This window comes from Cavenderia fasciculata, assembly GCF_000203815.1.
Source record: "Cavenderia fasciculata unplaced genomic scaffold Scf_EU5ZYIE02H8LDV-5, whole genome shotgun sequence".
Taxonomy (NCBI): Eukaryota; Evosea; class Eumycetozoa; order Acytosteliales; family Cavenderiaceae; genus Cavenderia; species Cavenderia fasciculata.
In genome coordinates this window covers 1,642,493-1,665,308 of record NW_004457639.1, presented here as the reverse complement: position 1 = coordinate 1,665,308, position 22,816 = coordinate 1,642,493, and the positions used below count along the sequence as shown (strand labels likewise).

General features: G+C 32.0%; 7 protein-coding genes across 7 annotated transcripts; 5 read left to right on the top strand and 2 right to left on the bottom strand.

Moving 5' to 3' along the window:
* Window positions 1–235: 235 nt before the first annotated feature.
* DFA_10512 (peptidase S10 family protein) lies at window positions 236–2,404 on the bottom strand (the record flags this gene model as incomplete). The annotated part of the gene is made up of 7 exons (XM_004354360.1): window positions 236–307; window positions 465–894; window positions 1,027–1,389; window positions 1,456–1,673; window positions 1,748–1,791; window positions 1,860–2,125; window positions 2,271–2,404. 7 exons carry the CDS (start codon window positions 2,402–2,404, stop codon window positions 236–238), a joined length of 1,527 nt encoding a protein of 508 aa, XP_004354412.1.
* Window positions 2,405–2,619: 215 nt separating this feature from the next.
* On the top strand, window positions 2,620–7,042 carry DFA_10511 (uncharacterized protein; the record flags this gene model as incomplete). The annotated part of the gene is made up of 6 exons (XM_004354359.1): window positions 2,620–2,652; window positions 3,067–3,949; window positions 4,026–4,296; window positions 4,391–6,021; window positions 6,447–6,813; window positions 6,958–7,042. The coding sequence occupies 6 exons, from the start codon at window positions 2,620–2,622 to the stop codon at window positions 7,040–7,042; spliced, it is 3,270 nt and encodes a 1,089-aa protein (XP_004354411.1).
* Window positions 7,043–7,098: 56 nt separating this feature from the next.
* Window positions 7,099–9,068, bottom strand: DFA_10510 (RING zinc finger-containing protein; the record flags this gene model as incomplete). Its single annotated transcript, XM_004354358.1, has 2 exons — window positions 7,099–7,668; window positions 7,749–9,068. The coding sequence occupies 2 exons, from the start codon at window positions 9,066–9,068 to the stop codon at window positions 7,099–7,101; spliced, it is 1,890 nt and encodes a 629-aa protein (XP_004354410.1).
* A 203-nt stretch (window positions 9,069–9,271) lies between these two features.
* DFA_10509 (uncharacterized protein) lies at window positions 9,272–14,436 on the top strand (the record flags this gene model as incomplete). Its single annotated transcript, XM_004354357.1, has 5 exons — window positions 9,272–9,544; window positions 9,635–10,566; window positions 10,810–11,763; window positions 11,917–12,193; window positions 12,277–14,436. The coding sequence occupies 5 exons, from the start codon at window positions 9,272–9,274 to the stop codon at window positions 14,434–14,436; spliced, it is 4,596 nt and encodes a 1,531-aa protein (XP_004354409.1).
* A 165-nt stretch (window positions 14,437–14,601) lies between these two features.
* Window positions 14,602–18,360, top strand: DFA_10508 (uncharacterized protein; the record flags this gene model as incomplete). The annotated part of the gene is made up of 10 exons (XM_004354356.1): window positions 14,602–14,695; window positions 15,090–15,559; window positions 15,650–15,869; window positions 15,947–16,326; window positions 16,364–16,695; window positions 16,791–16,888; window positions 17,000–17,100; window positions 17,167–17,716; window positions 17,783–18,146; window positions 18,234–18,360. The coding sequence occupies 10 exons, from the start codon at window positions 14,602–14,604 to the stop codon at window positions 18,358–18,360; spliced, it is 2,736 nt and encodes a 911-aa protein (XP_004354408.1).
* Window positions 18,361–18,411: 51 nt separating this feature from the next.
* DFA_10507 (uncharacterized protein) lies at window positions 18,412–21,728 on the top strand (the record flags this gene model as incomplete). Its single annotated transcript, XM_004354355.1, has 5 exons — window positions 18,412–18,840; window positions 18,936–19,197; window positions 19,317–20,094; window positions 20,204–20,543; window positions 20,643–21,728. The coding sequence occupies 5 exons, from the start codon at window positions 18,412–18,414 to the stop codon at window positions 21,726–21,728; spliced, it is 2,895 nt and encodes a 964-aa protein (XP_004354407.1).
* A 236-nt stretch (window positions 21,729–21,964) lies between these two features.
* On the top strand, window positions 21,965–22,813 carry DFA_10506 (putative SAM dependent methyltransferase; the record flags this gene model as incomplete). The annotated part of the gene is made up of 1 exon (XM_004354354.1): window positions 21,965–22,813. The coding sequence occupies one exon, from the start codon at window positions 21,965–21,967 to the stop codon at window positions 22,811–22,813; it is 849 nt and encodes a 282-aa protein (XP_004354406.1).
* Between the last annotated feature and the right edge of the window lie 3 nt (window positions 22,814–22,816).

Sequence of the window (22,816 nt, the reverse complement as noted above, 5' to 3'; positions counted from 1 at the left end):
CCTTGTGCACCTAAAGATAGATAAGGTCCACCACTACCGCATCTGGATGTATCCTACACCGCACAAACGTTCATAGCTGCTACAAAGGGGAGGATGGGGAGGATTTTTAATAAAAGTATGATGGTTTGATAATTAATTATCTCTATTGTATTGCAACAATGAACTATCCCAATTAAAATTCATAGTGTGTTTGGTTTTTGGGCAAAAAAAAAAAAAAAACAAATAAATTAATTAATTAATCAATTAGCTGAGACATATGGGGTTGACCAGCTTTTGTAGTAGTCATATGTAAAGAATGACATCTGCTCTATCTACATAAACTTGATTAAAGCAACAATCATTCAGTAATCAATTTTGATTTAAAAGGGGATGTTTAGTAATAAAAAAAAAAATGAATATTTATTTATTAATTATTTAGTTAGTTAATAATTATTATATTAGTTGGTCCATGGTTCATTGTTTACGAATCTTGTAATCATATCGTATGCGCGTGCGCTTTGGTCAAATGGCACAATGTGGCCTGCACCACGAACAACAACTTGAGTTAAGTTTTGGTAATGTCTGACGTAACCGGCAACATCGATAGTATCGGTTGGAATGTACCAAATGACTCTATCGGTTTGGATAAACGAACCTATACCCGACCACGGGATAGTACGAATAAAGGTTTCGGTAGTGGATACACCAACGATGAAATCAAATTGACCATTGTAAAACATAACCTTGATATTCTCGATGAGTGTTGGGATCAATGGTTTGACAGACTTGGGGATATCCTCTTGTAATGCCAAATACACTTCATTGTTATCTTGGAAGTAATGGTTACCAACATGTAACAAATTACGAATAGATGATTGATTTACAAATAATTCAAAGTTTCCTCCATAACTTGGTCTAAATAAATTAAAATTTAAAAAAATAATGGTATTAATATTAATATATATGTGGACATGGATATATAGATGAATGTGTGTATGTTATGTTGTTATGTTGTTATGTTGTTATGATGTTTCTATTTATACATACTCGACAGTACGACGAATATCATAGTAGTCAGGTTCACCAGTAATATTTTGGAAATAGTCAGGTGGACCGTTGATGAGGTCGGTAAAGAGGTCGTTGGCAATACCCCATTCTTGTTGGTTGATAGCTTCAACAATCTTGTCTTGGTACATCATCATAGTCTCTTGTTGGACGATATCAGCCAAACCAGTGTAATAGGCAAGGTTGGCATATTGAGTGACTTGGGTGACTGGATCACACAAACCATCACCAATGGCAACACCAGCCAAATTAATCTTTACAGATAGATTTGGATTTTGTTGTAAAATGTAATAAGCAAATGCTGGAATATATTTACCTGCATAACTTTCACCTGTAATATATAATCTAAACGAGAGAGAGAGATAAGTAATCTTTGTCAAAGATTGATGTAAACTAATTAGTTTAACTTACTCATTATCAACATATTGTGGGAATACTTGATAGAATTGAATTAACAATTGATGAAGATTGTAAGCAATTTGGTCTTGATTGCTTGAGCAACCGGCAACCTCACTACTGTAACTGAAACCAGTATTAACAGGGTTATCAATATAGATCATATGATAATCAGTATTCCATGTAATATTTCTTGGTACCATTGTTAAATTATTTAAAATGGCAAATGGACCCTAAAATCAAATTCAAACAAAAATCATAATTAATATATTTCCAACAAATAAGAAATAATCCAATTAATACTTACATTTTCAGAGAACAAACCAAATAAACTAGATCCACCAGGTCCACCTATAAACAAACAAATATTAGTTAACTTCATTCAAAATAAATAATAATAATATTTTGTCTAATTTTACCTTGGAGCCAAATTAAAATGGGAGCATTTTGTTTACCAGATTGAGCTTCAAAGAACCAGTAAAAGAGGTTTTGGTCATAGGTTTGATTGACGGTGAAATAACCTGAATAGGTGAATGGAGTGACATCGTTGATTGGATCATTGACATTATCCAACATTGAACAACGACCAAAAGGTGCCATATTGATATCAACACATGACTTTCTTCTAGCAAGTTCTGGTGTATCCAAATAATCACTTAGAATTAATGGTTCTCCTGCATCTGATCTGATGATGACGATGATGATGATGATGATTTGAAATGAATAAGTGAGTTGAGTGTCAGGTGTCAAGACAATTGTCTACTACTACTACTACTACTACTACTACTACTACTACTACTACTACTACTACTACTACTACTACTACATACTCTGAATCATAATTATTTAAAACATGTGATGGTACATGATCAAACTTTAAGTTGTTTTCAAAGAATGGTGATATTCTTTTCGATGTTGCAATTGCAACAAAGATTGCAAGTAATACTGCTAATATTATTCTCATCTTTCTTATCTCTCTCTCTCTAACCAAATTATTTGTTTTGATATATGATAGAAATCTAATGAACTAGAGGAGAGTTATTCAATTCAACTTTTAACACACCATAGTCATCGGCGAAGATCATCATGTCCCCCCCTACAATAATTTATTTAAATTTTTTAAACGGCGGATGATGATAGGTGTGTTCGTTAAAAGGAAAAGTTGTTTGAACTATTACAATGATTCTTTTATTCCATCACAAGACCGCATGTGTATTTTGTTAGTTATATAACTCTCGTATTTTTAAAGTTATTATTTGATCAAAACTATTTGATCAAAACAAATAAAGATAGATCGATCTATTGCGATTGATGTGTATATTATAATTCTAGGTTCAGCTCGTCTGAGACCACAAGTCATTTGGAGGTCGCGAGAAATATCCTGTGAAAGGGAATTGTTTTGTGAAAAATTGTTATTATTATTGGTCGACATCATCATCCATCCCTACAACCCACCCTCTTCTTTGTTCTGTTTTATAGATTGAATTTGAAAAGAGATAGATAATATATATCAAGAGAGAGGAGAAGGAGAGGGAGAAAGAGAAAAAGAAGAATATAATAATATTATTATTGTTATCTCTTTTTCAAAAAAAAAACAACAGTACTACTATCAACATTATTATATAGTTATATAGTTATATAACAGTCTACTCTACTCTACTCAAGGTATACTTTTACCTACTTTTCGAGATGTCAGAATTTCAAGGGAAACTGTTTGTAACAGTTATACAAGCACAAAATTTAAACATTAAAAAGGAAGAGTCATCGTCGGCAGCAGGTCAATTTGTAGGTGCTCTGTCCAACAATATGTTGCAGGGTATTGAAAAGATACAGTCCTTTTCTTCGACACACGTCAAAAAGTTGGAATCTATCTTTACAGTACCCGGACAATTCGTTCAAGGTATAGGCAGTCTTTTGACTGGACAAGATCAATCGGCTGCTGCTGCTGCTGCTGCTGCTGCATCACCTATAGTAGAGACAGGACCAAAAGATATACCACAAGTTGGAGCAATCTGTGCAGTTACAGTACCAGCAGCAAAAGATGATACACCACAAGTATTTAAAACGGTGCGTGCATCAAGTTTGGTGGAACCAGTTTGGAACGAATCCTATTCATTCAATGTATTTGATCCATGTTCACGTATCGATTTTCAAGTGAAATTGGATTCAAACGATGGTGATGATTTCTTGATTGGTAAAGCTTCGATTCAACTAGACGACGAGTTACATCTTTTCGGTCAGAAACCAGCAGCCAAATGGATCTATATTCGTAAACGTGTAAAGAATGGAGAGATTGCCGACGACGACGACGTCGACAATTATCGTGAAGATGAAGTGGTCGGTCGTATCGAAGTTCAAATGCAATACAAGTTTAGAAAGGTTTGGGAATGCGTCTATCACGGTAAAATGCTCTACATTGAAAAAAACTATACCGATGCTTTGGAACAATTGGCTGAAGCAATTGAAAAAGTACCTGCAAATCCTAAAATTTATTCTGTCATTGTTGATTGTAAGAGAGAAAGAGAAAAGAAACTAAACTTCAAGTTGTATTTATATATTAATATATACTCTTTTCATTTCTATAGGTTACTTGGGATTAAAAAATAATTTAAAGGCAATTGAAAATTGTGCAAATATTATTAAATATGATCATAATGGTACAAAGGGTAATTTAACGATTGCAAAGGTATTAATGGCAGCTGGACAATTAGAAAAGGCACAAGCTTTTATTGACAAGGCTAAAAGATCATCACCAAAGAGTGAAAGAGTACAAAATGCTCAATTGGAACTAAGTCATTTGGTTGAAGTTGATAAAATTAACAAATTAATGGATAATGCTTTTGGTGAATTTTCAAGGTAACCTAAAGTAGAAAAAAAAAGAAAAGAAATAATAATATTAATAATAATAATTTATTTATGAATTTTCTTTTTTCATTATTTTATTTGTTAGAAACGAATTTCCACAAGCAATTGAAACATTTAATAAGTGTATAGAAATTAATTCACATAGTCCAGTACTTTATGAATTAAGAGCATTGTGTCATATGGCATCAAAGAATAATGCAGCAGCTATTGAAGATAGTAATAAGATATTAGAGATTGATCATAATTGGCCACGTAAAGAGACTGTCTTGTCTGGTTTTATGAACAAAGACGGTCAAATCAATGTGATGGCAAAAAAGAGATGGTTTGTGCTGAAATCACACTTTTTATTCTATTTCAAAGACCAAAATGACTTGCAACCACAGGGTGTCGTTTGTTTGACCGATTTTGGGTGTGCTCCAAAACCTGGTCAAAAGTCAAAGTTCCAGGTAAAGACTCGTGATAGAGAGTATTATCTAAAGGTAGACACACCGGAAGATTTTGACAAATGGGTCAATCAACTCACTAAAATGTCTCGTACAAAGTTAAAGCTGCCATTGCTAAAGACTTGTCAAGACCAGATTGTATGGCGTAACATTTATCTTGTAAAGGATGAATTAGAGGGCAAGACTGGACAGTACAACGTAGCCGATGTATTGATGCTTCCCGAAACCTTGTTTGTCGAGAGTGGCAGATTTGCCTTTTCGATTGGTGACAAGATTAAAGCAAAGTTCCACTCGATTGTGCAGGCCGAGTGCTCGCGTGTTGGTTGGCTCTACAAGATTGGTCAAGTTAACAAGGAATGGCAAAAGCGTTACTTTATGATTCACAAGGATACACTATACTATGTCAATATCAAAGATGGTGATGAAAAGGCTCTTTCCATCACACCAACTGGTATCTTACCATTGACTGGTGCAAAGGTTGATCTTCATCCAGAGGGTGTTGCCAAAGCACACTCATTCTCTATCAACACTGCCCTACGTAGAAACTTTATCATTGCAGCCGACGACCAAGAGTCAAAGGACAAATGGGTTAGAGCTGTTCATGTAGCTGCAGGTACTGTTCAAGATAATACTAATGATAAAAAGGATGGAAGCGGTAGTGGTAGCAGTACAACAACAACAACAAGTGGAACAGGAACAGGAACAGGCAAGACTACTGATGAAAATCAAGAGGATGCACCAGTCCCATCATCAGAAACTATCTTTGCCAATCGTTCACGTCGTATTAAATCTTTACGTGCTGTTCCATCAGACATTGAAATCCAACTTAAAAAGGAACAAGAAGAATCTAGATTCACATCACCCAAAGAACAGAAAAAGATTGGGTTCAATGAAATGTCTGCATCCGAGAGTAAATACTTTAGCAAATTTAATCTTCCAATCGATCATCAAAACGCAGCTCCAGTAATCATATCAAGTAAACAAAATATTGATCAATCAAATTCAAATTTAAATTCAAGTACATCTGGTACAAACAATAATAATCAAAATAGTAGTAGTAATAATAATATAAATTCATCATACAGTCCACAATTAACAAGTTCAACACAAATTACATCGGTCAATACTGGTAGTTCAAGTCCACACAATTTAAATAGTATGGTAGAAGATGAAACCACCATTGAAGAGGATGATGTTGGTTTGGTTAGTGGAAAGAAAAAGAAAAATATTAATGATTCAAATGAAATTGATGATGATGACAAAAAAAGATGTTGTAAATGTGTAATCCAATAAATTAAATAACAAAAATAAAATAAATTATAATTATAAATAATAATAATATTTAATATTTAACAAAGAATACACCAAAGTAAAGTAAATCCAAGACCCAAGAAAAAAAAAAAAAGTGGATTTTGATTTTTTGGAAACCCAAAAATTCCAAGGGTTTGGAATTAATTAATAATTGGGTATTTATCAAACTTGATTTTAAGAAAGGTTTAAATAAGAGATTTTTCTAATCTTTATCTTTCATTATTATTTTTATATTTAAAGAAATGGAAAAAAAAATACTTTACAATTCAAAAATAACAAAAACAGATTATTTACTTTTAATTGGAATATCAATTACAGTTATTTTATCGCTATCTATATTATATTATAGATTTGTATTAAGAAAAAGTCAACTTTTAAAGAATCTAGTTAGATTGATTTATCTGTTGGCAACGATATGGTATTTGGATCAATTATTTTCAGTGCCTGTACCTGTTTGGTTGTCTCATCATTCTCCATATGACCGAGTTACATTTAACACTGGGCAAATCATCACTCTTAATCAAACGACCAAGAAAGCAGAGGATATAGTTGGAACGCTTTCACCATCAAAGTCATTCCCATTGATTAGAATGGAACATGGTCATCACTATTTAATGCAATTGGATAGCGAGTCTATCAAAAATGGTGTTCAACTTTTCAATACTCATCATCCAGATGTTTTGCCATGTTCCTACCACGATATTCTCTGCCAACCTGGTGTTAAAGGTAGAATCGAAAGAGCTGTCTTGAAAAAGCAAGTACTTCCAGAATATGTGCTTGTCTATTCTCAATCGCCCAACCCAGTCAATTATACAATCCATTATCGAATGTGGGAGAATAGTGCCTTTGAAGAAAGAGATATTGTCACTTGGATTCACTACCTATTGTTTTTTGTTAGTTTACCATTTTTATTAATTCCAATGTATGCTGAATTATACAATGTAATTGTTTATAGTTTAAAACAAAAAACAAAATGTGAATAAACCTAAAAGTAATAAATAAATAATTACTCTTTTAAAATTACATATATATATTTCTTCTAATCGCTATCTTCTTCGTCTTCTTCGTCTTCTTCATCTTCTTCATCGTCTTCATCTTCATCATCTTCTTCATAGTCTTCGTCATCTTCATCTTCGTCATCTTCTTCTTCATCTTCTTCTTCATCATCGTCAAAATAATATTCTTCGTCATCTTCATCATCATCTTCTTCATCTTCATCTTCTTCATTATCATTTGAATCACCTTTTGGTAAAGGTCTTGAGACTAGAATTGAGATTAAATCTTGAATTTGTTGTTGTGGTAGTTCTCTATTTTCGACTGGGACGATTACATTTGAAGGATTTGGATTATTATACAAATCTTGTTTGACAACCGATACTATTGGACTACCATCATCCAACAATTGAAATGTAATAGCTCCACCAACTTTCATTCCCAAGTAAAGTGCAAATCCTCCACATGGTTGTCCAGCCGATACATGATTAAACATTTTCGAATCACAATCAGTCTCTTCACAAAATGTTTGCATACATTTTATACAAATCGTTCCAATTTCTCCTTTACATTTTTGACAAACATTATTTAATTTAATTTCTTCATTTATCTTTTCCTAAAATAAATAAATAAATAAATAAATAAATATAAATATTAATAATTATAATATTTTTTTTTTCTGTTTTCTTTACTTACAAGATGATTATTATTTAAATGAATAATTGGTCTATTAATTTGTTGAGGTGGTGGTACAATACCATAAGGTTTATGAGTAGAGATTGAAAGATATTGATCAATTGATTGATTAAAATCAGTTGATTGAATATGATCTATCAATTTGTTACTACCAAGTGTAAGAGCGTCGAGTAACCAAGAACTATTATTAAATTGGTCAATTGAAAATGTATTGGGTAGAGATTGGAGTATTGATTGTGCAGTATCTAGAGCAGCGGTATTTGTTTTAATTTTCATTAACCAATCCAATAAAAATAATTTCTTTAAAAATACAGTTAATTGATTATCCAATTCTTGTAGTGTCGCATTATTTTCTTCTTTTCCGATTGAATTGATAAAATCAATGATTGATTGTTTGGTTGGAGGTGTAGAGGGAGTTGAATGGTGGACATAATGATGATGAATTAAAATATTGGTGATACATTGTTGGAATGATTGCTTCTTGTAATCATTGACAAAGTTTGATCCAAATGTTGACAAAGCAGCTGCTACAAATGAATCCATCATGAATAACAGTGGTGACGTCGATCGATTGGCCAACGTTGACAATGGTAACTCTTCATCTGGTCTTTGATAATTATCACCATTCATCTTTATACAATGAAATAATAATCCCAATGTTTTCATTTCCATTATTAATTCTTCTTGGTTTATATAATGTTGTTGTTGTTGTTGTTGATTATTATTATTATTATTAATATTAATATTAATATTATTTAGTTGAATTGATCTTGAACGTAATTCTAAAGCTTCAATATTTTGAATAATATATTTAGACATGTAGGTTTGCATTGGGACTGGTTTGTTGGAAGAGGAGAATATCTTCATCATTGGGTCTTTATTAACACCAAGATTCTCGTAAAAGTGGACAAAACCACCTTGAGTAATGATATCGATTTTAATGGGTACCAGAATATTACTGTAAGAGTGACAAGAGGGACATGTAAACACAGTATCAAATTGAAAACCTTCTTTCAAGATACATTGAGTGTGAACATAATGATGACACGAGGTCAGGTAGGTCGATGGTGCCTTTAACAATCCTTTGGTTGCCATGTACTCTAGTTGTTTGTTTTTTTGTACTTTTTTGTCTTTGGTCATTGAAGTGGTGCTTCCCAACTCTTCATACACAGCTTTGCAATATTGACCGTATGCATCACATGATTTCGATTGTTCCATGATATCTCTAAATCTCTCTGATTTAACCAAGTCATAAGGTCTCATCGTACCTATTGCAAAGGCTGATCCTTTTCCTTTACATAAACAACATTCATCATCCATTTTGATAAATACAAATAAATAAATAAAAAGTACAAATAAATAAATAATATAGATAATGGGGTATGAATGATGATGAAGATGCAATGATCATCATACTATGAAAAAAATTAAATAAAAAAAAATGAATTTGAAGTATCTTGGGTTTTAATCAGATCTTTAAGTCGTGTGATGTCAGTGTCCTATTTTGACAAAATAGAATTATAATGAATAATAATACAGATAATCATAATACAGATAATATATTTATTATAAAAAAGAGTTTATTATTTAAATCTATATTTAATCAACCTTATCTACGGTTGATTATATTTAAAAAGGTTCATGAAATCAATAGACAAACACAAACAAATGCAAAGAAGAGGTCTGCAATGAATAGTCTCTACCACTTTTGTAAATACGGTCAAACTGATCTATTCATTAAACACTTTGATACTGTATATCATCATATTCAATCATTATCTGATCATTCTTATCTTGTATGTAAAGAGAAGAGAAAAGAGAAAAATAGAGATATCTTTTTTTTTTGAAATATTTGTGTATTAACTGATTTCTTCTATTTCTTTAAGAATGACTTTGATAGATTATCAGTAGTATTACACATAGCGGTATTTACACAAGTAGAATTAAGATTTATGATTACAAAGATTAAAGAAAGATTTGAATGGTTGACCAATGAATACAGTGGTGCTGTTAAACCATTGTTTATGCATTTTGCCAATGGATATGATTCCAAACCAATCCCACTATCAAGTACAAAGGTATTGGTGGACTGTGACATGTCCATTAAAAGTCATATAGAGTTGCATTCAATGATGGTGTCGACACTGGTGGCAACTCCAATTGACCAAAGTACACTGTGTCGCATCGTTGACAATTACCCGTGTACGCCAGGTTTCATCAAGTATTCTGTACTATTGCCAATGTTTAAACATGTAAAGCGACCGGGTGGAGCCGTGCAAGTCATCGATACATTGACCTATTTAAAGAAAAAGAAATTAATCTTTGAAAAGGAATGGCGTCTCATCTTTATTGAAGCATTGGTCAAGCAAAGTGCAGAGATTGTTAGGTTCATATTAGATGACCAAGTGTCATCTAAAAAGTTGTTCCTACCCAAGGACCAATTCACATTTGACCGGTCGACCTTTCCAACCAATGATTTTGATATGATCAAAGCATTAAAATATCTCAATGTATCATTTTCAAATATTCGTCCCGAAGAAGAGTTTATCAACATTACACTCAATTATGGAAATATAGAGTATCTACAATACTTGTACGACACAAAAGACTATGTAGAATTGTTTGACAAGAATGCCTTACCATTTGCATTGTCGAATGGGTATGCAGATTGTGCGAGATTCTTACTCGACAAACTACATATAGTCAGTCAACAACAAGACATACTCGGCATAATCAAAGCTATGGGTATAATAACAGAGTTACCACATTGGCAAGTAGAACATGTACGTCGTAATGTATTGACTGTCGAGTTTCTAGAGTATTTACTTGGATTCAATGACGTGTTGGTTAAATGCAACTTGTACAGTTTTCTACCTTTGGCTGTCGTGTCCAACAAGACTGATGTAATCGAGTATCTGCTCGAGTACGAGGACAAGCATCACACCACCGTACATCTCGATCACATTGGGTCGTTTAGCAGTGCACTAGAGTCAAATATAGAGTCTCTCCAGACACTATTCAAGTATTGGCATAGTGTCAAGCAAATGTACTATATTGACAGGATAGGCAATAACATCAAACTTGATAATTTGCAACTTGCATTTTCATCGATGACTCAACCCGCCAAAATGGTAGTCGTCACACAAAACTTTACAGACCTACGACCAAAAGTATTAAGACTATTGGTCAATCACAACTATATTCAATTGGACAAATTGACTCTAAGTCAAACTGTCAATTTGATTGAAAACTGTATATCGGAACGTGACTTTGAAATGCTGCAACTATTGTTTGTTGATCATTTATACTACTTTTTCGATGGATTATTGGATGTAGATAGAGAAGATGAAAGGTTGGAAGAAATGGATGCAACCAATCTTTGTAGATTGGCCGTTAAATTGTGTAAAGATGAATCACTGTTTAGCGATTACACTGTCAAGTTTTTAGAGATGACTAGAATCGAATTCAAATCAAATCGATATGAACAAACTCGACTCAATATGCTTACAGAGTTAATAGTCAATCATCACATAAATGACAATCCAATACGAATGCAACTCATCGACACTATCATGAAATCATGTATCCAAAAGGATAACCAGTTTGTTTGGATATTTTGTGATTCGAATATTCACAAGTATATGTTAAAGTATCTATGGAATCAAACAGATTTAAAACAAAAAACCAATCACCTTCTCGTAATGAAAATTGTCGATAAATTAATGACACAACCAGAATATTCCAACAATGCAAACAACACTCAACTCCAAGTCGAACAAATCATTCGATACTATGGTAAATTATATAATAACAATGTTGATGGTATTAGACTCAAGTATGAAATGAAACCATTGATATCTCCTATCATCCGTTTCCCATCTTGTTTAAATCATCTAAGATATATTGTAGATTTATTTTATTGTCAACCTAAATCTAAATGTTTATCATCATCCTCATCTTCAACTTCAACGAAACAATTAAAATATGATCATGTTGAAACTTGGAAAATTGATTGGTATCAATCTATTATCAATAGTGCTCTATGTTATGGTTGGATTGATGAAAGTTTTAAAGAAATTAACTTAAATAAATAAATTAAATAAATTAATTATTTTAGCAGCGAACCTATGACCTTTTTTTTTTTTGAATAGCCATTGATTCATTGTAGTTTGTCTCTCTCTATCTCTCTCTACTCAATGATGACAAATATAGATAAATTATTTCAAAGTGTTATAGGTAATCTATTCATTAGATCATTGATATATGGTCACGTGACTTTAATTCACAAAAAATTATGTATTGGAGTAAGAAAAGAACAAGATTTGTTATGTTTGTATGATTTTATAAAGTATGGTAGATCTGATCTATTCATTAAACACTTTGATACTGTCTATAACAATATACTACAATTTAATTATACCTATAATAATGGAAAAGAGTTTGAAGTATGTAAAGTAAAGAATCTAGATTGGATTGTACCTAGACCTATAATATATTATATTATTGATTCATTTCTTTTTTTTTGTAGAATTCTATCTATTATTATTTATCAATTTTAATAAGATTTATATTGCAAAAAAATGATGATAGATCATTAAAACATATGTTACAAGTGATAAAAGATAGTATACCTAATCTTCAAGTCAAACATCAAGATGAATTAAAGGAGTCATTTATGGTACTGACAAATGAAAAGTTTGGTTTGAATTTGGAGGTTGGTAGCAGTGGAATGTATGTTAAAGAATGGAACCTTTCAAATGAAATGATCAATGTACTAGAACGTTATTTGACTCTAGAGAATGACATTGTTATCGAAAAGATCTTTACATCATCGATTAGATCATTAAACATTGATGCAATCAAAAAGTATGGTCCTCGTCTACCAACCAGAAACATTACACCTTTTATTTTATTTAAACAATTTAAAAGTAATAATAATAATGATCAAGACGACATTGATCATGTAGTCACTAGACAAAAGGTACAAGATATGATAGTAGTTGTAAAAGAACTTGGATTGATTAAAAATATGGATGAACTATTTATACTATCATTAAAACATGGTTGTTTGGATATAGTAAAGATAATAATAGATGAAACCCTCGTGTCTATTGATACCTATCAGTTTATTGCAGAGTTTGTAAAGACCGAGGAATTATTCAAATTAATTGGATTCGATTTCAATCGTTCCTATTCAAAGACAGTATTTACATCAAGATGTGCTAAATTTGGAAATATTGTCTACTTTAAAATGATTATAGATAGTTTCAAGAGACATGTAGATAGTCTTGATGAATCTCAAATCAACACATTCCAAGAACGGTTCTACCAAGACGTCATCTATGAGAGTTGTTATGGGCTCTTGTCTAATGGATATTTGGATTTATTTAATCTACTATTGGAAACATCCGAAATGGATGTATTCCTATCTCAAAGGAACAACCCCATCCAAATCACTAGTAATATCAATCCATCTATTTACACACCAGAATTGGTACATAGACTACTCGACCTTAAACAATCAAATCGTATTACATTTAGCTATGCAGGTCTATTTGCATCGGTTTTACGAGTTGGAACCGATCAACCAACGGTCATGTGGATGCTCAATAACCAAGAGTCGTCTGACCAAATCGATTATAAAGTAGCACTTGAACTATCACTTGCTTTAGACAACAAAGAGGTATTACAATTTATAGTAAATCAAATCAATGACAGTCCATCATTAGACTATCCATCACTCAATATTGACTCTAAATGCAATTTTGGAAATGTGTCTATTGAAACACAAACATTCTTTTTTACAACACTCAAACCTCACAAAGTTTGTATCTCTGGTATCAAACCCCGGTCGCTGCCATTACAAACGATCAGGTTGATGTATGACACTGGCCATCTCTCCAAGACACTGTTCATTTCAAACCTTATCGTCGATTGTGTGTTTTATGGTGATATGGACCTGGCAAGACAATTAGTTACCAATGTATTTGAAAAAAATCATTCAATCAGAACACATGAATTGTCATTTGATGATTATATCAAACCAGTGATACAAAAATGTTCACTCCAAGATTTATTGTATCTTTGCAAGGTGGGTGTCATAAAGAGTGATAGTATTGTATCATTCCAAAAAACACTCATTTGTGATAATTGCAGTCTTGAAACGTGTCACAACTGCACATTTTCAGAGCACTCTATTGACAAGGCGTTGGGAATTGCCAAGGCGTTACATGATGATATTGTATTTTCTTGTCATCAAGTATTGGATGTAGTATTGGCACCTTTTAAACTATTTCAACATGTATTTGACCGACCTCAACCTCTCTATCGACTAAAGGATGCCACCTCTTATTCCCCAATCAACGATCGAAAAGTGGTCACTGATAGTATCATCCGCCTCTTTACACTACCTTCTCCAACCCCTCATCCATGCTCCCATATTATCAATTGTATTGAAAGATTGATTGGTCTACTCAAGATAGATGACACCACTAAAATCATATTGACCGATACTTTGCACTCCCAAAATCGATTGGGACCAATACTTGTCCATCTCTTGACCCATTTCAAAATCAATACCGACCAATCCCCATTCCTTCCATTGACAGGTAAAATCAACCAAAGGTTATGTCAAATGCATTATTATTATGGATTCATGAATCATAATCCCTTTAGCATGGATGAATAAAACAAATTTTTAAATTTTTTATTGGTCCAAGTCATGTTTATAACAAAAACTTTGGTAGGGATAAAAAAATTTGTAATATTATTATTTATTGTCATAATAGTGTGGACATTTTTTATCGCATCGTGCTCTTTCTTTTAGATATGCATCTCTACAAGTTTTTTCAGAATGTCTCAAGCCCCAACAATTTTCTTGATTGACACCAGCATAGTAGAAACATTCTTCACAATCTTCGGCAATAATGACATTGACCACGAGCATGGCAATCAACATTAGGACCGTTAATTTGTTCATTTTGAAAGTTGTAGGTGTAGATTATATAATTGATCTTCTTTTTGATTAAGGAATTGTCTATTTAGGAACTATATTGAACAATTGTTATATATTATATCTATCTATCTATCTATTTATATGTATTCAATCAAAGAGGAACCATTTTAATTTAATTTTTTAGTCTAATTTTTGTAAATATTAATTTTTAATTTAATCCAAGAATTCACTTATTAATAATATTAAAAAGTAGTATTAGTAGTAGAATATTAATAAAAATTTAGTATTAGTACATTGATTTATATTCCTCCAATTGAAAGTTTGTGTTTTTTTTTAACCAAATTTGGTTATATGTTCACCACTTGGAGTTTTAATTTATTTTGTAGTGCGTCATACATACACTCAAGACACAAATACGATCATCATGAAACGTGTTTATCAAGATATTGATAGACAACCGTTATCATTCGTCGATGATGATGTTGATGAACCATTAGAATACAACAACAACAACAACACTTGTAATAATGATCATAGTAGTATTATTAATGATACAGATACATCAGTGTTGGCGGTAGATGGAGATAATAATGATGGTGATGATGAGAATGACAAACAATGTAATGGTGATGATGATATTATTATGATACCGAGTAAAGAGTTTATAGAGTTGGTAGAATCATGGGTAAAAGAAACACAAGAAAATCGTGATGATGAATATGACCATTTACTGATTATAAGAGATCACTTGCAAGAACACCCAAACCAAGTAATACTGAACTTGCTTTATATCGCATGTAACAATAACGATGAGAACCAATTATTCAACCACAACAATATATGTTATAACGACAATGTAAGTACAATATCAATCTTGGACCATAATATATTATATTTAATTATAATATTATTTATTTATGATTATTATTATTATTATTGGTGGTAGATATCTTTGATGTGTTTGGATTGGTTGGTGGATAGTATATGGATATGTGAAGGTAGTGACTACGATTCAATTTTAAATCTTTTAACCAATCAAACAAAGATTCAAATACGATCTTTTGTACTTGACTGTTTCGAAAATCATCCTACCCCATGGGAAGACGATTGGCCTTTATTATTTCAACGTCTACAAAAAATAGTAAATGCAATCTTGACCTATCAATGTAAGTTTGGATAAAGAATAAAAAGAAGAAGAAGAAGAAGAAGAAGAAGAAAAATACTCATTCATTTTTTGCAATAGATTATAATGATGATGGTGATGGTGGTGATGATAATGACCAGAGTATATTTAAAATTGAAACTTTCAAGTGGTTCAATCAATATAATGAAAGGGAATATGGTTCTCTTGTCAGTGTCAAAAAAAGTTTGACTATTGTTGACCAAGTATTGTTTGGAATCTTAAACACAACATCATCAGCATACTCTGAGACTGTAGTCGAAACTTTGGGTACTATTTGGAGACTTGAAAAAGCAAAAGGAAAAAAAAAGAAACAATCAAAGAAAGAGAATGACCTAAAGTATTTACCAATATTTGAACATCACCTCTTGCTAGAAGGACAACTCAAAAATGAAATGACATATGCCATATTTAATTGTCTACAGGATTTAACACAACGCGACGTAAGGTCAAAAATGATAGATTTTCTACCATTTCTAGAACAAGCCATCCCAACACTTTATCCACAACCATTCCTATGATGATCCACTTCTAATACCTTCACTATATGTTTCATGTGAAGAGTACATAGATCGTAGGGACAAATTTCCTTGTATCGAAACTTTCCAATCTTTGTCATCGACATTTGAAATAACTAGTGAAATAGTATTTCAATGTGTTCTCGAAAACATCATTTTATATTTACACCAAAATACAATAACAAGTTGGCAAGAAAGATTAACTATTTTAAAATTATTAAATTTTTGCATTCCACTAAAACAATACACTAAATATCCAGAAGACCAGATAATATTCGATCCTGTAGACAATATGTATGTATTTAATATAAAATATATTTATTTATTTATTTGTTTATTTATTTACTTTATTTATTACATATGATATTTAGAATTTTGACAATTTTAAGGAATACTGATCCCACCGCAGTTCAATTTGAATATTTAACATTTATATCAAAAGTAGTTGATCGATTCCAACCAAATGATCTCGATCCTATTAAAGAAGGTTATTTGTGTTTAATTAACCAACAGAACCCATTGGAACCTATTATATTATATCATTTATGTATCAACTTCGAAATGATGGTCAATATGAACACTCACACTCCTTTTCTAGACATTTTCACAGTTGCTTGTGAACAATCATTGCAATCAAAAAATATTGATATTGTTTGCATTGCATCAAAGTTGGTTACTGGTTTTATTCGTCCTTCTATTGTATGTTATTAAAATTAATTTATTATCACAAATATTAATTAACCAATTAATTTTATATATTTTAAGGACTGTCCAAGTTCAAACCATTTTCTCACTTCACTATTGGACGCATGTCGGAAGAATAGAAAAATTGTACAAAATCTGATTAAACATTATTACAAGTCAGTATATGAAGACCAACAACATACCTACCTAAAGGAAATCATCGATCTATTGCTAGAACACAGTGTTAAAGATAAATATGTTTTAAAATATCTTTTGGATTTTCGTATCCCCGAAACCATCAGAAAAGAACTATTACTGTATCTACCAATGATGATAAAACATATCACTGAAGAACCACAACTTTTAAAATTGATAAAGACCTTTCAAGATAGACTGTATCCCTACATTCATCATTTAATTTCTAGAGCCAAAGAATTTGAATTGCAAAAAAGAATAAGAAATTTAAATCAATATGGAAGAATACATAGCTATCGGCCTGAATTTGGGGGTGAAGATACCCCACTATTATCTTTACTTTTAATTGCACTGAGTGCAAATAGTAGAGAACACAAAAAAGAAGAAGAAATATCGAGTATCCTTCAAGACATGGTCGTCACTTTTATTGATAATGGTAACTTGCATTCACTCCAAACGTTAGTTTACATGACAACGTTCGTTGACATCTCTGGACACATAGAATTCACAACCGACCAAATATCACAAATCATCCGTTTTGTCAAAGATTCTATTTCCAATATTGTCACAATCAACGACGACTATGAAGTAGTAGGTTTTGAAGAAACCATTCAAGAAATTGCATATTTGTTAAGAGCACTAGTCATTTCATACTTTAAACAACAACAACAACATCCATCGAAAGATATTATCGAATTGCTTTCCTTTTTTACCGTATCAATCAACGATTTGGTTTCCAAGCTAAAACAACTACAACTACAACAACGACACCCCACCTTGTGTAATATCTTGGACCAATTTAACAATCCAATAGAAGAAATATATTCTGATGTAATGGTAGATTACCTATACTACTACTACGAACAGTAAAGGTAGAAATCTAGATCAATCTATCATTTTATTAATTAATAAACAATTTATAAATATAATGCCAACAACAATAATAATAATAGTAATAATAGTAGTAACAATACCACTCCATCGTCATCGGCTACTACGCCAACGACAGCATCGCCTGCCAACTCATCGCCAAGCACTAATAGCAACAACAACAATAGCAGATTTGATTTTTTTTTTTGAACACAAACTCTCATCATACATACACAAACTCAAGATACAAATACTATCATCATGAAACGTGTTTATCAAGAGATTGATAGACAACCGTTATCATTCGTCGATGATAATGATGATCATGATAATCATGTTGTTAATGATGATAAATCGATACTAGAGAACAACAACAACAACAAAACTTGTAATAACAGTAGTAATACAGATACAGATACATCAGTGTCGGCGGTAGATAGAGATAATGATGATGATAAAAATGACAAACAATGTAGTGATGATGATATTAGTATGATACCGAGTAAAGAGTTTATAGAGTTGGTAGAATCATGGGTCAAAGAAACACAAGAAAATCGTGGTGATAAAATATTAAGAGATCACTTGCAAGAACACCCAAATCAAGTAATACTAAACTTGCTTTATATCGCATGTAACAATAACGATGAGAACCAATTATTCGATGACAACAATATATGTTATAACGACAATGTAAGTACAATATCAATCTTGATGATAATGATGATGATCATGCAACATTTATAATTATTAATCATTATTTTGATTATTATTATTATTGGTGGTAGATATCTTTGATGTGTTTGAATTGGTTGGTGGAAAACGTTTGGACAGATCCAAAAACCGTGTATGGTGATGGCTTTGCTGGAGATGAAGTCAGTATAGTCGACGACTCAATATTAAATCTTTTAACCAACAAAACAAAGATTCAAATACGATCGTTTATACTTGACTGTTTGGAGAATCATGTTACACCCATTGACCCCAATACTTGTACTTTATTATTTCAACGTCTACATAAAATAGTATTCTACATCTTGACCAAACAATGTAAGTTTTACATACTGGTTGACAGATTTCTTAACAACAAACTTGGACAAGCAAACCAATTAATATTATAATAATCATTCATTTTTTACTTACTTACTTACTTACTTTCTTTTAAAAAGATAATAGTGATGATGATGTTAATCTATTTAGAATTGAAACATTCAAGTGGTTCAATCAATTCAATGTCAATGAGAAAGATCTTGATGGTGAAGATAGTGTGGCCACCAAAAAAAGGTTGACCATCATTGACAATGTATTGATTGAAATTGTCAAAACAACATCATCTGATCATTCAGAGATTGTCATTGAAACGTTGGGTACTATTTGGAGACTTTATCAACAAAATGATGTATTAAAGTATTTACCAATCTTTGAACATCACCTCTTGCCAGAAGGACAACTCAAAAATGAAATGGCATATGCCATATTTAATTGTCTACAGGATTTAACACAACGTGGTCGTTTCCTACGTCCCTTTCAAACTTATGAAATGGAGGAGGATATCATGTATTCTCTACCATTTCTAAGAAAAGCTATCCCAACACTCATCCACATCCATTATCTTCCACCACCACCACCACCACCTCCACCAAGTTATACCCCAGATGGAGTGTACTTGAAAACTTGGAGTCAAGTTCCTAGAGTCAAATCTTTTTCAATCCCAAAGGCCATAACTTGTGAAACTGTATTTCAACTTGTTCTCGAAAGTGTCATTTTATATTTACAACAACAACAACAACAACAACAACAACAACAACAAAATACAACAACAACAACAACATGTTGGCAAGAAAGATTAACAATTTTCAAATTATTAAATCTAAGTGCTCTACAACCACAAAACCCTTGGAATACTGAACGTCCAGATCCCCAAATACTCAATATTTTAGATAATAGGTATATATTATTATATATATATATATTATTATTATTATTATTATTATTATTATTATTATTATTATTATTTATTTAGTTATTTATTTATTAACTTTTTATGATATTTAAGAATTTTTTCCATTTTACAGAATGATGATCACCCTGATGTTCAATTTGAATATTTAACATTTATATCAAAAGTAGTTGATCGATTCCAACCAAATGATCTCGATCCTATTAAAGAAGGTTATTCACGTATAATCAACCAACAGAAACCATTGGAACCTGAAATATTATATCATCTATGTACCAATTTCGAACTGATGCTCGAAAATAAACTTCACACACCCTTTTTGGACATTTTCACAGTTGCTTGTGAAAAAGCATTGGCATCAAACAACATCAACGTAGTTTCCATGGCATCAATATCTTTTTTGGGTTATACTCGATACCAACAACAAACCTCTCTTGTATGTGCTCTACAAATATTAATATATATAATCACACAAGTTTTTTTGACATGATTACTTACTTTATTATTTTTTAAATTTGATTTCTACTACTACTAGGTTCCTCCAACTCTAAATCCTATAATTATTACTTTGTTGGATCGATTTAGAGGTAATACATTTATTGTAAAAAGAGTGATTGAACATTTCTACAAGGCACCAAATAACGAAAATATAAAGTACTTAAAGGTTATTATTAATCGAGTGCTACACGGAAAAGATTATGACCATCAATTCATTGATCAACATTTAATAAGACATCTCTCTAAATGGTGTACACCGGAAACAACAAGAAAAGAGTTATCTATCTATCTACCATTGATTATAAAACTCATCAATTGTACAGACGAAACACAACTTTTGGATTTAATCGAGGTGTTTCAAGGTAGATTGTATCCATACATCAATCAGTTAATTTCTCTTGCCAAAGAAATTGAATTACAGAGAAGAGGTGGTCAATTTGGGTATCGTCGAAAGGCAAGGAAGACACCACTATTGGTCTTACTTTCCCATAGCATCGCCCGTCAACACAAAGACGCACCACGATACCTTCAAGAGACAATCGACACTTTTATTGCCACCGATGACCTACACTCACTCAAACTATTGATTTACTTGACATACCTTGGAAATATAGAAATCCCAAACACCCAAAAATCACAAATCATCCGGTTCCTCAAACAAGATATGATTCCCAAAATGTTCAGTGTCCAAGCCGATCTCCAATTCCAGAGTTTTCATTACGCTGAAATTCAAGAAATTGCTGACTTGGTAGGTGCACTAGTACTATCATACTTTGACGAAGAAGAAGACCCAGCTGATGATCTTGTCGACCTAGTTTCTTTTTTGGTCATATCTGCCAATGATTTGGTCAAGCACAAACAACAACAACAACAACAACAACAACAACAACAACAACAACAACAACAACATGATACCCACAATGACTATTTACTCTCCATTTTATCAACCATTATTACCAATTTTACCAACCCAATATCAAGTATATGGTGTGACTCTGGTATGATAGGTTATATACTATGGTGTAGGGAAATTAGCCAAGAAATGGATAAAGAAGGAGAAGAAGAAGAAGAAGAAGATGGAAGAGAAGAAGCACCAACAACGACAATGGCATTAGAAGAGTAAAGAAAGATCTTTTGAACTTCAAAAAAATAAATTAAATTAAATTTCATTCAGACTCTGAAACACACGAAAGAATATTGACACACATACATAATTAGTGTGTGTTGTGTTTTGTATGTATGCATTGCGTTGCATTGTTTTAATTGTTTAAAGTAAACAAAAAATAATATATTGAAAAGAAGATATATATATATATATATAGAGAGAGAGAGAGAGATAGATATATATATATATAAAACATGACAACAACAATTAAACTTGAACAAACATCAAAAGGATGGGATCAATCAGCTGAAGGATATATGGATATGATGCAAAAGACAGGTTTTACAAGATCATTTGCCCAAGACTTACTCAATGACACTATACCATTGGATGGAAAGATTAAACAAGGTGTAAAGGTTTTAGATATTGCAACGGGTGCTGGTGCAATGTCAATCATTACAGCCAATAGAATAAAGTCGGTTGGTGGACATGTACTAGCAACTGACTTTTCATCAGAGATGTTAAAGTGTTTGGAAAAGGAGATTCAAAAAGAAGGAGGTATCAACAACATTACAGCACAAGAGATGGATGGTCAAAACCTAACACTCTCAGACAACTCATTTGACTTTGTTTACATTGTCTTTGGTCTAATGTTCTTTCCCGATAAAATACGTGGTATCACTGAAATGTTTCGTGTTTTAAAGTCAGGTGGCACATGTGGTATTGCTACTTGGTCAATGACTAATCCAACTGCTGCCGTTCTCATTGGAACGATTGCCAAACTAGACCCTTCTCGTCCACCAAGTGGACCATCTCCAGTCAACAGTCTTGCCGATCCAGTCGGTATTGAACAACTATTCAAACAAGCTGGTTTTGTCAATATCAAGGTCACACCCAAAGAGCACAGTATGGAATGCTCACTTGATGAATTTTTAGTATTCATCAATGGTAATCCAGTGTTTGCAAGTGCCAAAGAATCACTTCCCATTGCCAACCAACACCTCTTTGAACAAACCATTAAAGAAATTGCTCTTGAAATTTATCCAACCGGTCAATTAAAATTAAATTCTCTTGCTTATCTTACAACTGCTCAAAAGCCATAAATC